Below are 15,932 nucleotides of genomic sequence, written 5' to 3' on the forward strand. Positions count from 1 at the left end.
CTGTCTGCATAGTTTCTTCACACGATTAGCCGCCAGAAAGGCAGCACCCGACGCCGAAGGGCCAAACCTTTCCCTGCAGTCCAGTTTGGCATTTCCGTGTCGCGCTGGGAGCCGGCGCAAAAAAAACGGAGCGCTCCGAAAATAGACTAGGCTGTGTGTTAGTGTGGGGAGGACTTTGCAGCTGAGGGGGGAGAGGGGGGTGGGGCACGCAGGCACCACACAACTACACCACGTCACTACATCAGAAAATATTATCTTCAGACTCAGTGAATGTGCTTGAAATGCTGCATTTCACAAAAGGCGGAATAACTCAGCTTCTAATTTGAAAAGTGTCTTTTTGCTCAAAACAGCATATCTTCTCCGGCTCATAACTAAAGAACGGAAAATGGGATCAATAAACTTTTTTTTGCAGATGATAGAAGAGAGTCTCATCGTTCTTTGTGCGTGTTCGGTGTTTACATAGTAATATCACACAATATTCTGTGGGCCTCGAGAAATCACTGAAAACGCTCTGAAACTCTGGCACTGGGAGCATCCGTTCTCCAAAAGTGGCTGGCACTCAATGAGTTAATTACATCTCTCCCAGCTAGCAGTATCCCAAAATCATAAGTTCATGATGAAATAACCTACAAAAAAAACACAAAATAAGTTTTGAGCAGCACAGTCCACACATGCTGTGTGCTGTGGTTTAGTGAATTTTGCCAAAATTAGAAGGCGAAATAGCGATTTCTGTGAAATAGGCCCCACCCACAACACTTTGCAAGTAGATTACCGTAAATTCCGGACTATAAGACGCACCGGTGTATAAGCCGCGGGACCAAAATTGACTATTTTTTTCTTCTATAAGCCGCACCGGACTATAAGCCGCGGGTGTTTTGATGTTTAATTACCATATGAAAGGGTTCGTGCACAGAGAGGAATGTCGGGAAAGCGATGGCTGTTTGGGGAAGCTCCCATTTATTAACATTTCAACAAAACAAAACAAAAGTCAGGTCACTAATCCCCAGACAAAATCACACAACAATAGGCTATATGTGCAGCAAACCTGTAACCAGAGAAGTCAAGTCACTAATCCTCGTCTTCCTCTTCTTCCTGCGTACTGAAACCACCAAAGTCCTCATCTTCAGTGTCGGAAACGAACAGGTTCAGGGTGGCTTCGTCAACCACTCTCCTCTCTCCTTCATTGTCACTCAAAACCAACGAACTCCTCTTCATCTATAGCTGTGTTTCCATTACAGTTTTTCGCAAAAGAATTGCGATATTTCTACAACTTCGACAATGTACAATTGCGACTTGTAGGCGTTTCCATTGAAGTTGCGTTTGAGTGATTCCCCGTTGCAGCAGCTGCCACAGTGATTACGCACGGGGATCTGCCCCATATCCCGTCCCCTGCATGCTCAAATCCAACCAATGGTCAATGGAAATCCCAACATGAAGTTACAATGCATATAAACGAGCCTGATTATCAATTCAAAAGAAAATGAGTCGCAAAATGTTGCTGGCTGCGTGAATGCAGTCAGCGCGACAGGCAGAGGAAAAAAGGTAGCCTAATAGCCTACATCTCCGATTTAGAGATGGAGGGGGGAAAAGGCTGATTTGGTTCTATAATTGCACCTGAAACGTGTGCAATGTATTAGCCTACTCACAGTCACTGTATTCACTTCAGACAGCACCACCGCACCAGTGTGTGCTTTTCATCCTCTCATCTCGCCGCTGTGCCAAATGCGCGCACACAGGCAGCCTGCTTTTTTTTGGTGAAAGAATCCTCCAGGGCGCTTCTTGTTAACAGTCCGAGTGAGTGGCAGGTCGAACGTCAAAGGCACTTCATCCATATTTATGATCTGCTCCGGTTCGATGGAATATTCCTTGATCTTCCTTTGTGTGAATTCGCCGAAGTTTGTGATTTTCTCCTGGTAGTCGGGGGAGGGAGTTGATGGCCGTCTGGCCGAGTGGCCGTTTGCTTACCGTAATTACCATATGTAAGTGGTCACGCACAGAGGGGATTGTCGGGATGGCTGTTTGAGGAAGCTCCCATTTACCGTATTACCGTAACATTTCAACAAAACAACATAACACAACACCACCGTTGTTTATTTTTACAGTGCACACAGTGTCCGCGGTGTGGTGAAAAGAGGGCAAGAGAGGAAATTAAAACAGAAGTGGATTTATAGTTAGAAAGAGTGCTAAAAAAGAGAGATTTTTTTTTTTTTTTTTTTTTTTTTCTGAAAAAATCCATAGATAAGACGCACCGTTATATAAGCCGCAGGGGCCAAAAAACGGGAAAAAAGCCGCGGCTTATAGTCCGGAATTTACGGTATATCGCAATGGTGAGGTCTTTAAAAAAAACAGCAAAACAGGTTTTGTGCAGGACAGTCCACACAAAACAGGTTTTGTGCAGGACAGTCCACACAAAACAGGTTTTGTGCAGGACAGTCCACACAAGCTGTGTGATGTGGTTTGGTGAAGATTTCATTTTCTCACCATTTGTTCCCCCAGTCAACCTGCCCCACTTCATCTGTTTTAATGCATCTTCATTTCCCTCCATTCGCCCAAATAATACTTGAATCTAAATGTGCATAATGGAAATCATCAGAGGAAACTCACTCATTGTTTTGGTCACTTGACTCCAACAGGGAGGCGATGAGAAGATACGAGGAACTATCAGAGATATTCTCAGACAAGGATAACTACTCGCAGAGCAGGGAACTCCTGAAGGAGGTGAGCTGCTCTCGAGATACTGGACAAGAACCACAGTGGAAACAAGTATTTTTGGTGCTGTCCTTAGATGCATATCACCATCATGCTCTTCCACCATCATATGCTATCCCCCCTATCTGTCCTTAGATGCATATCACCATCATGCTCTTCCACCATCATATGCTATCCCCCCTATCTGTCCTTAGATGCATATCACCATCATGCTCTTCCACCATCATATGCTATCCCCCCTATCTGTCCTTAGATGCATATCACCATCATGCTCTTCCACCATCATATGCTATCCCCCCTATCTGTCCTTAGATGCATATCACCATCATGCTCTTCCACCATCATATGCTATCCCCCCCTATCTGTCCTTAGATGCATATCACCATCATGCTCTTCCACCATCATATGCTATCCCCCCCATCTGTCCTTAGATGCATATCACCATCATGCTCTTCCACCATCATATGCTATCCCCCCTATCTGTCCTTAGATGCATATCACCATCATGCTCTTCCACCATCATATGCTATCCCCCCCATCTGTCCTTAGATGCATATCACCATCATGCTCTTCCACCATCATAGGCTATCCCCCCCTATCTGTCCTTAGATGCATATCAACACCATGCTCTTCCATCATCATATGCTATCCCCCCTATCTGTCCTTAGATGCATATCACCATCATGCTCTTCCACCATCATATGCTATCCCCCCTATCTGTCCTTAGATGCATATCACCATCATGCTCTTCCACCATCATGTGCTATCCCCCCTATCTGTCCTTAGATGCATATCACCATCATGCTCTTCCACCATCATATGCTATCCCCCCTATCTGTCCTTAGATGCATATCACCATCATGCTCTTCCACCATCATATGCTATCCCCCCTATCTGTCCTTAGATGCATATCACCATCATGCTCTTCCACCATCATATGCTATCCCCCCTATCTGTCCTTAGATGCATATCACCATCATGCTCTTCCACCATCATATGCTATCCCCCCTATCTGTCCTTAGATGCATATCACCATCATGCTCTTCCACCATCATATGCTATCCCCCCCATCTGTCCTTAGATGCATATCACCATCATGCTCTTCCACCATCATAGGCTATCCCCCCCTATCTGTCCTTAGATGCATATCAACACCATGCTCTTCCATCATCATATGCTATCTCCCCTATCTGTCCTTAGATGCATATCACCATCATGCTCTTCCACCATCATATGCTATCCCCCCCATCTGTCCTTAGATGCATATCACCATCATGCTCTTCCACCATCATATGCTATCTCCCCTATCTGTCCTTAGATGCATATCACCATCATGCTCTTCCACCATCATAGGCTACCCCCCTCCATCCTCCCCCTGCTTGCACCCTTCCACCCCTCGGGGGTTCGCCTGATCACTGTTTCTGTGTCTATAGTCAAAATGTATTCATATCAAGCATGTCCAAAATCCGCACCAAATTTGGATGCACCAAATCCGACACTGCCCTTCCTTGGGTCCCCAGCAACACACCTGCCAAGTGTGAAGTCGATCAGACGAACAGGTCTCAAGAAATGCCATGGACACACGGAGACAAACACATACAGAGATTGGAATTAGTAGAGTGATGGAAGTTGCGTGGACTAAGGTCAAACCTAATCCTTTGCTGAAAACTGCATTCACTGCTAGGAAATGGGAGCTGAACATGCTTTGAAGATCAGAAATAGACCTGCATTATATTTAGTAGGCTAGCCTATGCAGTGTGACAGAGAGTTAAGGGCCGTATGCAGTGTGACAGAGAGTTAGGGACCATATGCAGTGTGACAGAGAGTTAGGGACCATATGCAGTGTGACAGAGAGTTAGGGACCGTATGCAGTGTGACACAGAGTTAGGGACCAGCAGTGTGACAGAGAGTTAGGGACCGTATGCAGTGTGACAGAGAGTTAGGGACCGTATGCAGTGTGACAGAGAGTTAGGGACCGTATGCAGTGTGACAGAGAGTTAGGGACCGTATGCAGTGTGACAGAGAGGGACCGTATGCAGTGTGACAGAGAGTTAGGGACCGTATGCAGTGTGACAGAGAGTTAGGGACTGTATGCAGTGTGACAGAGAGTTAGGGACCGTATGCAGTGTAACAGAGAGTTAGGGACCTTAGGGACCATATGCAGTGTGACAGAGAGTTAGGGACCGTATGCAGTGTGACAGAGAGTTAGGGACCCTATGCAGTGTGACAGAGAGTTAGGGAAATAATTGGCAGGATTAGCTGTATTTTGATTTAATATAATGTTGCAGTGTGAGCATCAATCCCTTTGCACTAGCTGTGATTGTACCCACCATACCCCCTAAAGGAATGAATCAAAACATGCTTTCATTTTGAATAGATAGATAGATAGATAGAGTACTTTATTCATCCCCGAGGGGAAATTCTGGCGTTACAGCAGCAGTAGCATCAATGACAGTGACAAGAGCATCAATGACAAGAGCATCAATGACATTAAACAATTAAACAATAAAAAAGTTACACAAATAAAAAAAGTTACACAACTAAGGTAAGGTGCAGAAACAGCAGTATTAAAATATTGCAATAAGAAAAGAAACAAACCAATACGAAAATATACAATATACAATATATACCACTTTACTAATACCTCCTTTACATCTTACGTTTCCCAGAAACTGTAGGTAAATTAAATTAAATCAACTAAAAATACTCCTAAATAGTATTGAATAATACTATTATTTATATTTATATTATTTCTCAAAGTAAACTAAAGTAGGTTCACTAAAAACTAAAGCTTCACTTCCAGCTTTGATGTAGGAAAAACATTCCCCATTTCTGTTGGGCTTTGACTTCCAACACAATAACTTGTGTCGCTCCGCTTGTCTGAAAAAAATAACTGAAACTACCATACGGTGTTACTAGCAGTTTGCTTTGTAGACTAAATGTTAGTAGGAGCAGCTTATGATTTCTTTGGATGTAATGTTGAGGTTTTGGTTGTCCAAATAGTGTTTTTCTTGCTTTTGTCTTGCAGGAGGGCACGTCAAAGTTTGCCAACGTCGACAACAGGCTGAACAACAGACGTCTCGGTGGGGTAAGTGGAGTGTAAAACTTACTTGGAAGAAATTTGTTGTAATGTGCAACAAGTGCCAACATACAGAAAGTCAGAAGATACAAAAAGATAAAAGACACATGGGCACATACAGACTTAAACCTGCAGCAATGTAAGGTCCTAAAAACCAGACATAAAATGTAGAATATAAAAAATAGAAGATAAGGACAGCAATAAATCCACCTGGAGTTTGTAGGGACAGGCAAGTGCGACATATCCACCTCATTTCCATTAAATAGACTAACACTAACACCCCCCCCCCCCCCCCGCCCCAATTCAGCCTATCAAATCATTCAATGGCTACCCCCAAAGTTGCGCCTATTTACCCCCCTGCTTATTCAGGAGGGTGATGGCGTGAGGCACAAAAGAGTTTTTGGTCCTGTTCAGCCGACACCACGGGACTCGGAGCCGCCTGCCCGATGGAAGCAGCTCAAAGTCCTGGTGGAGGGGGTGAGAGGGATCATTTGCTATTTTTTGGGCCAAACGCACATTTGCTGCGTTCTGGCTGTCAAGGAAGCCCTGGTTGACGGGTCGACCGATGATCTTGGAGGCCGTTTTGATCAATCTGGCCACTTTATTTTTAGCTTGTACCATTAGACTATTGTACCATACAGTGCCACAGTATTGGATGATACTCTGTATGGTAGAACAATAGAACAGCTGGAGTATTTCCGGGCTAGCCCCATAAGCCCTCAATCTCCTCAAAAAGTACATACGCTGTTGCACTTTTGCACAGACATGATCCACCTGGATAGACCAGCCCAGGGTGTGGTCCACCCGCACACCCAGGTATTTGTAGGATTCCACCTGCTTTATGGGCAAGGCCGGATTAACCATAGGGCAACCTGGGCAGGTGCCCAGGGGCCCTCGGTGTGAAGGGGCCCTCCAATTTTATTTTATTTTTTATTTTATTTTATTTTTTGGTCGGGCTCATGTTGGGCTCCACAGAACTATGACACAAATCTAAGACCAATCAGGACAAAATAAAATTTGTTTCCAAGAAGATTAAGTCTGATGATTTAGTCTCATTGGATGCCTGTGGGCAAGTGGTGACCAGGGGTGCGGGAAGTGGGGGTGCTTGTGGTGCTGCGGCACCCTCTGCTGTTTTGTATTGGAAATGTAATGTCAATTAAAAAATATATATATATATGATTAAAATGTGTTTTATATGTTTTATACTGCGATGTTATATGTTTTAGTTGAAGACTATGAGCAAAGCATGTTATTTTTGAGGTTTGGTTTATAATAATAAGATAATAAAATATAGGACTAAATAATTTCAGTGTTTCTGCCTCTGTTGCTGTCTGTTGTAGTGTAAAACAACCTAAAGGGAGAGCAGGTGGTGACATGAAAGTGAGTGCACTGGCGATTATACGTTGGTGCACCGGATGCACGTGCAACCCCTACTGGCCAGATGATTTTTTTATTTTATTTCTATGTAATAAACTATTTAGATGTCCCCCATTTGCGCGAGATAGATCGCGAGAGACCGAGGCAGATAGAGAGGGAAAGAGAGATAAAGAGAGAGAGAGCGAGAGACAGAGAGGGAGAGAGAGAGAGAGACGAGACATGAGAGCGGGGGAGGGAGAGAGAGCCACGGCTGGCACCCAGTTGCTTGTTAACTTAACTTAACGACACTACTGCAGCCTGAGAGACTCGTGAGTAGGCTACTCCCAGTAAAAATATATATATATAACAATACCAATAGCGTGCAAATATAGGCTACTTAACCATAAAATAGGATACCAATATTCATGCAACAGTATCTTCTTTGTACAAAGCTTACCAATGTTGTTTTAGCACAATTGAAGACAGCCTCAAATATTTCTCAACAGCACCCAGTCTTTGAGATGTAATTTGCAGATATTTCTCTACACTGCTGTTACAAAGGACATTTATAAATTCCATAAGCTGCTTTTATTCTTAATGTTTTGTTCAAATGAACCAGTAATGTAGCCTACTACAGTTACAGTATGGTTCTACTTCAGTATAAGCTATTAATACATTGTTCTACTAGAAAAGATTGACTAACTGTAATGCTATGGTTGGAAGGCACAAACATGCCATGCATTTGATATCTGACGATGGGTAGGGGGGCCCCTGGGAGCTTCAGTGCCCAGGGGCCCCTGGGGGTGTTAGTCTGGCTCTGTTTATGGGAGTGCTGTGGATGTATACTGGTGTTCGGATGGCAATTAACCTGGGGTCGAAGATTACCTCCTCTGTCTTTGACACATTTAGTACCAGTGCATTCTCATCGCACCACTGTACCAGATTGTTCACACTGTCCACATAAGATGGAATGTCATTGTCACTGTTCATCAACGCCAACATGACAGTGTCATCTGAGAACTTGATGATGTACTGGTCCTTGGTTGAGGTGGTGCAGTCATTTGTGTATAGGATAAAGAAGACGGGAATTAATGCAGCCCTGTGGAGCTCCTATATTGGTGATCACAGGGGAGGAAAGAGTGTTGTTAACCCTCACCTGCTGGACTCTTCCAGTCAGAAAAGAATGATAAAAGTGAATGATATGTGGATTAATGTCCAGGTTTTTCATTTTCTCCAGTAGTATAGTGGTTTGACGGTGTTGAACGCCGAGGAAAAGTCAATGAAGAGGGCTCTGGCAAAGGCCTTTAGGTCATTCAGATGTTTTATAATCAGATGGGAGAGTGTTGCTACCGCATCCTCTGTGTGATGGAGGGTTGTAAGGGGGATAGAGCAGCGAGCAGCAGCAGAGGGCTCAGGGCTGTCTTCTGTGTGATGGAGGGTTGTAAGGGGGATAGAGCAGCGAGCAGCAGCAGAGGGCTCAGGGCTGTCTTCTGTGTGATGGAGGGTTGTAAGGGGGATAGAGCAGCGAGCAGCAGCAGAGGGCTCAGGGCTGTCTTCTGTGTGATGGAGGGTTGTAAGGGGGATAGAGCAGCGAGCAGCAGCAGAGGGCTCAGGGCTGTCTTCTGTGTGATGGAGGGTTGTAAGGAGGATAGAGCAGCGAGCAGCAGCAGAGGGCTCAGGGCTGTCTTCTGTGTGATGGAGGGTTGTAAGGAGGATAGAGCAGCGAGCTGCAGCAGAGGGCTCAGGGCTGTCTTCTGTGTGATGGGCTGAAACCTGAGCTATCATTTGAGAAATAGCAGCAGGCAGGCTGTTATGAAATCCCTGGCTTTAAGATGTCGATGGGATTCCCTGCGGGACCACTCGCTAGCTGATGATAACACTGCCTTTCTCTTCACAGTCCAGCGCCCAGGGCACCGTGCCCTACCTGGGCATCTTCCTCACAGACCTCACCATGCTGGATACGGCGGTCAAAGACAGGCTGGATGTAAGTTCCTCTTATGCTTCTGCCTGTCTGTCTGCCTGTCAGGGGGAAGCCTCTGGCAGTTACTGAGCACATTACGTAAATGAATATCTAGTTGCCATAACACATCCTGTCACTCCCTTTGCAGAACGGCTACATCAACTTTGACAAAAGGAGACGGGTAAGTGTTGCAAGAGTTTAACCCTGTCAGTTAAAGGGACAAAGGGTTGACAGTTGATTTGAATTACCATCTACTGCAGGGGTGGCCAAACTATGGCCTGCGGGCCAACTGCGGCCCGCTGACCATTTTTAAATGGCCCGCCATGAATTTAGCAAAAAAAACAAAAAAAAACGTTTTTCGTTTTATTTTTAAGTTTAAACTTGAACTTGAAAAACTTTTTTTCCATTTCGTTTTTTCCATGTATAACCATTGAAAAATGGGTTACTTGAGTACCCTGACCTGGTCTATTATTATTTATTTTTTTTACATTTTTATGGCGATAGCCAGGCCGGAGGCATTATGGATCCGGGTTGTCCATCCGTACGTCCGTCCGTCCGTCCGTCCGTCCGATGTTCGTTAACGCGATATCTGAGGAACGCCTTGACAGAATTTCATCACATTTGCCTCAAACATCGACTTAGACTCAAGGATGATCTGATTAGATGTTGGTGGTCAAAGGTCAAGGTCACTGTGACCTCTCAAACACCATTTTCAAGCTTGTTAACGCAATATCTCAGGAATGCCTTGACGGAATTACATCAAATTTGCCTCAAATATCGACTTGGACTCAAGGATGAACTGATTCGATTTTGGTGGTCAAAGGTCAAGGTCACTGTGACCTCTCGAACGCCATTTTCAAGCTTGTTAACGCGATATCTCAGGAATACCTTGATGGAATTTCATCAAATTTGCCTCAAACTTCGACTTGGACTCAAGCATGAACTGATTAGATTTTGGTGGTCAAAGGTCAAGGTCACTGTGACCTCTCGAACGCCATTTTCAAGCTTGTTAACGTGATATCTCACCAATGCCTTGACGGAATCTCTTCCAATTTGGCTCAAACGTCGACTTGGGCGCAAGGATGAACGGATTACATTTTGGTGGTCAAAGGTCAAAGGTCAAGGTCACTGTGACCTCTCAAACGCCATTTTCAAGCTTGTTAAGGCCATATTTCAGGAATGCCTTGATGGAATTTCATCAAATTTGCCTCAACATTAACTTGGCCTCAAGGATGAACTGATTACATTTTGGTGGTCAAAGTTCAAGGTCACTGTGACCTCATGAACCCCATTCCCAAGTTCGTTAACGCGATGGAATTGATGGAATTTCTTCTGATTTGGCTCAAACATGGACTTGGATGCAAGGATGAACTGATTCCATTTTGGTTATCAAAGGTCAAGGTCACTGTGACCTCTTGAATGCCATTTTCAAGATTGTTTTATGTTTAAATATACATACTACAGGATGCGCTGGGACGCGTCATCAGTGATGTTAACTGGGGTTGTGAGGTGTTTCGGGTCTGTCAACATCATACAACCTCGCCCAGTAGACCCAGCCGAGGCCGATTAAGACCCCAACCCGCGTCCCGGAAGCAGCCGCTCACGGATCAGCCTTCCTACTCTGTCTGCAACGTTGCCCGGAGAAGGGTAGCACGCCCAATTAGCTGCAATAGAGTTAGTGCTACACCGCAGTATTGAAAGACCATTCGGTGCATGGAGGGTCTAAGGCCCTGTGGGTGACTCCAGGCCGCGCTCCTCCTTCGTCTCACCAGACCCTCCCTGGGGAAAAGGCAATCCTACCATGCCGAACCATGGGCAGAGAGGATGCCTCAAGAAGGCCTGTGCGCTGCACGTCATTTACCTGCGCCGAGCACCTCGCTCTAGCCTGAAGGACCCCAGGCCGCACCGATCTTTACACAGATTTTCAGGAGGCTAATCCGTAGCGTTTGTGGATTTCTCCCTTCTCCTTTCTCCCTTTCTCTCTTCTTTTAAAATCTTAAAAAATAAAGATTTCCTTCTTGTTTCAAACGGGTGAGACAGCTGCTTTAAAATTTTCATAGCTAGGGGTGCTAGAACCGCAAAGATCTAAGCTATTAAACAAACTTCTCTTCCTGGCAAGAAGATGTATACTATTAAATTGGATCCAAGAAAAAAACCCATCTGTAACGCAGTGGTACAGAGAAATCTTGAGAGTACTTCCTATGGAGAGACTCAGTGCCAGAATAAAAGATAATGAAAACAACTTTATGAAAATATGGCAGCCGCTAATAGATTACCTGCCCCAGGATCTAAGCAATATACTCCAAAGAGGAAGTACAGCGGTAGAGTGGAAAGCTCCAGAAACCCTTTTACGTTTCACTTGAAATGGAAAGTTGCGTGTATGAAGAGAGGATGTGTTAGTTAGTTACTTGCTTTTAATCATGGTCAATGTGGAAAACCCGCACTCACACAGGTATGTTGAGCTGAAGGGGATGAGGACTTTTATAGCCTTTTTGGAGAGGTGGGGGATACTGTCATTTGCTAGCACACACTGTGGGCTATGACAGTGGGGGAGCGTCCTCGGGACCAAACGATAAATTATCAGGGTCATACTTCCTCCGTTTTCTGATCGCACCAGACGCTGTCTCCTGTCTCATGGCACGCATAGCTGATGTTAGCTACCAGAGTTTATTTTTATGCCTCCACCGGCGATAGCTGAGCCAGAGGCATTATGATTTCAGGTTGTCCGTCTGTCTGTCCGATGTTCGTTAGCATGATATCTCAGGAATGCCTTGACAGAATTTCGTCAAATTTGCCTCAAACGTCCACTCTGACTCGAGGATGAACTGATTAGATTTTGGTGGTCAAAGGTCAAGGTCACTGTGACCTCACGAAGGCCATTTCCAAGCTCGTTAACGCGATATCTCAGTAATGCCTTTACGGAATATCTTTACATTTGGCTCAAACGTCTACTTGGACTCAAGGATGAACTGATTACATTTTGGTGGTCAAAGTTCAAGGTCACCGTGACCTTACGAAAGCCATTTTCAAGCTTGTTAATGCGATATCTCAGGAACGCCATTTCTGAATTTTGTCACATTTGGCCCAAGTCTCCACTTGGACTCAAGGATGAACTGATTAGATTTTGGTGGTCAAAGGTCAAAGTTCAAGGTCACTGTGACCACACAAACGCCATTTTCTCGCTCCTTAACACGATATCTCATGAACGCCTTGACGGAATTTCGTCACATTTGGCTCAAACGTTCATGACTCAAGGATGAAGTGATTACATTTTGGTGGTCAAAGGTCAAGGTCATTGCGACCTCACTTACGCCATTTTCAAGCTTGTTAATGTGATATCTCAGTAACGCCTTGATGAAATTTCTCCACATTTGTCTCAAACGTCAAAGACAGACATGAATGTCAACAGCTCACTTGTTGGCGGAGGCATATATCCGCGGTGCGGTCGTTCTAGTTAATACTGAATGTTGCTGAAATTATCTCTGTCTTAACCTGTTGGCACAGGAAAATATTTTTTTTAAACATACAGAAATACCGATTGTAATAGGTGAGCACATCAATAAACTATGTGTCATATATTTATTTTGGCAGAAATTAAATTTTCGATGGCACAAGGGTTTTCTGGTCTATTTTTTCCACTGCTTTCAGTCTAAACAGGTTGAAAACGATGCGCTTAATATTGTTTGGCCTGCGATATTTTTCTCTATGCGGCCCACAACCAAAAAAGTTTGGCCACCCCTGATCTACTGCAACACTTATAAAATAAGAGGCACCTGCATTTGGCCAAAGTTTTGTTATTTAACTGATGCGCTTATCCAGGGTGATTTTCTATGAGTAAGCTTCATTTCAAGCACAGAGACAGAACAAGCAGCTAAGAGTAAGGAGTGTGAGAGTGAGAAGCACATTGCCCTGATAATATACCTGTGACCCTACAATGACCCTGTCAGACAGAAGTGCACTTTGCGCTGATAATATACATGTGACCCTACAATGACCCTGTCAGACAGAAGTGCACATTGCCCTGATAATATACCTGTGACCCTACAATGACCCTGTCAGACAGAAGTGCACATTGCCCTGATAATATACCTGTGACCCTACAATGACCCTGTCAGACAGAAGTGCACATTGCACTGATAATATACATGTGACCCTACAATGACCCTGTCAGACAGAAGTGCACATTGCGCTGATAATATACCTGTGACCCTACAATGACCCTGTCAGACAGAAGTGCACATTGCACTGATAATATACATGTGACCCTACAATGACCCTGTCAGACAGAAGTGCACATTGCGCTGATAATATACCTGTGACCCTACAATGACCCTGTCAGACAGAAGTGCACATTGCGCTGATAATATACATGTGACCCTACAATGACCCTGTCAGACAGAAGTGCACATTGCACTGATAATATACCTGTGACCCTACAATGACCCTGTCAGACAGAAGTGCACATTGCGCTGATAATATACATGTGACCCTACAATGACCCTGTCAGACAGAAGTGCACATTGCACTGATAATATACCTGTGACCCTACAATGACCCTGTCAGACAGAAGTGCACATTGCGCTGATAATATACCTGTGACCCTACAATGACCCTGTCAGACAGAAGTGCACATTGCGCTGATAATATACCTGTGACCCTACAATGACCCTGTCAGACAGAAGTGCACATTGCGCTGATAATATACCTGTGACCCTACAATGACCCTGTCAGACAGAAGTGCACATTGCGCTGATAATATACCTGTGACCCTACAATGACCCTGTCAGACAGAAGTGCACATTGCGCTGATAATATACCTGTGACCCTACAATGACCCTGTCAGACAGAAGTGCACATTGCCCTGATAATATACATGTGACCCTACAATGACCCTGTCAGACAGAAGTGCACATTGCCCTGATAATATACCTGTGACCCTACAATGACCCTGTCAGACAGAAGTGCACATTGCGCTGATAATATACATGTGACCCTACAATGACCCTGTCAGACAGAAGTGCTAGGAAGAGAACTGAGGAAAATAAGAGGTAAGAACAGAGAGATAGAAGTTTTTTTTAACTGTGAGATAAGAGCACAATATATTGAGCAGAGGCACATAATATGAGAGAGGAGATATGATTGTGGGGGAGAGAGAGAGCCTGAGGTGCTTCTTCAAGAGATGAGTGGGTTGACTCTACACACAAAAAAGAATGAACGCAGTAGCACTTGAACAGCCAACATGGGTGTCTTTTGTGTTCTGGAAGGTGTTATGAAATATGAGGTGATGTGGCTCTTTGTTCACAGGAATTTGAGGTTTTAGCTCAAATCCGACTCCTGCAGTCTTCCTGCAAAAACTGTGTTTTCGTTGCTGACGAGGGCTTCGTGCAGTGGTACCAGAGCGTACCTACGCTAACAGAGGAGGGGAGGTAAGTATCTGAAAGTTGGGTTGACTTACTGTTAATGTCTGGAACGCATTCATTCATTAAAGAGAGCAACTGACGTATTTGTTGGTTGTCGCCTGTTGCAGTTATAGACTGTCCAATGAAATTGAACCCTGTGAACCCAGCCCCCGAGGCCTTACCCCGACAGTGATCATCACACAGTGCTCCGAGTAAGCCACGCTCCACCAAACACACACACACACACACACACACACACACACACACACACACACACACACACACACACACACACACACACACACACACACACACACAGGCACTGAACAGGTCAACTTTCCAGGGACTCTTTTGAATTTGTTTGAATTGAGTGAATTTATTCAATCAAATATGTATATCTTACTATAAGAACTAGTGGACCCGCCTGGGAGTTAGACCCACCCAGCCTACCCCCCCCCATTAGGTAATTAGGGCAATTACCTAATTAAAAAATGTGCCTCCGTCAGGTCACACGGGTGCTCTTTACACTTCCTGAAAGTTTCAGCCCGATCGTACGTAGAACGGCATAGCTGTGGCCAGACAAGTTCTGCTCACTCACAAATGGACACTTCTCATCTTAGTGATGTCATCGGTGATGATGTCATCAGGGGGGTCCAACTCTTAATAAACAATGTTAATAAACACACAAAAATAAAGATTGTTCACAAGTCCCAAATCTCAAGTCCAAATCAAGTCTCAAGTCCAAGTCAAGTCTCAAGTCTTTGAGAAGTCTCAAGTCACTGTGTGTGTGACTTAAGTGCGGCTCAAGTCCAAGTCTTCAGTCCATCTCTGGGCACATGATGTGATGCTCGAGTGGCATCTAGTAATTAGGGCAATTAAGATGCTCTTTAGGCTCTACATGGGGGCAGAATTCAACATTTTGATGCACTGTGGGCTCAATTTGTGATCTATCGAAAGTCTGTTTACCATCAGGACTATTGGCGCCCAAATTTGCGTTGACTTAGTTTGGCATGGGACTGGACCTTTGTGCAAAGTTTGGTTTATTTTCATGCATGGGAAGTCCAACTTCCCTGGCCCAGCCACTAATAAGATTCAGCCAGAAATTAAATTCATGTACAGTTTAAAAAATCATCAAGCATAACACAACTAGAAGTGCAGTCGGAGAGCACAGACCTCTGTCAAGGCCAATAGTCCAGTCTGCTACTGTATCATATGCAAATTTAGTGAGTTGGATCAGATCTGCTACTCAATTGAATGGGTTCTTCCTTGGCCCATGCTACACCCTTCCCAAGTTTCATGAAAATCGGCCCAGTAGTTATCCTGCTAACAAGCAGACAGACAGACAGACAGACAGACAGATAGAGACAGACATACAGAGACAGACAGACAGACAGACAGACAGACAGACAGAGACAGACAGACAGACAAA

At 44.6% G+C, this 15,932-nt stretch overlaps 1 protein-coding gene across 3 annotated transcripts in view; it reads left to right on the plus strand.

Moving 5' to 3' along the window:
- Positions 1 to 15,932, plus strand: part of rgl2 (ral guanine nucleotide dissociation stimulator-like 2) — a 68,252-nt gene that overhangs the window by 42,226 nt on the left and 10,094 nt on the right. For all 3 annotated transcript variants that reach the window (XM_083645520.1, XM_083645521.1, XM_083645522.1), the window contains 6 exons: positions 2,634 to 2,718; positions 5,738 to 5,797; positions 9,042 to 9,128; positions 9,253 to 9,285; positions 14,409 to 14,530; positions 14,632 to 14,715. In XM_083645520.1, the coding sequence (XP_083501646.1) occupies positions 2,634 to 2,718; positions 5,738 to 5,797; positions 9,042 to 9,128; positions 9,253 to 9,285; positions 14,409 to 14,530; positions 14,632 to 14,715 (471 nt within the window). The remainder of the gene's footprint in view (positions 1 to 2,633; positions 2,719 to 5,737; positions 5,798 to 9,041; positions 9,129 to 9,252; positions 9,286 to 14,408; positions 14,531 to 14,631; positions 14,716 to 15,932) is intronic.

This window comes from Poromitra crassiceps (genome assembly GCF_964638095.1).
Source record: "Poromitra crassiceps genome assembly, chromosome: 1".
Lineage (NCBI taxonomy): Eukaryota > Metazoa > Chordata > Actinopteri > Beryciformes > Melamphaidae > Poromitra > Poromitra crassiceps.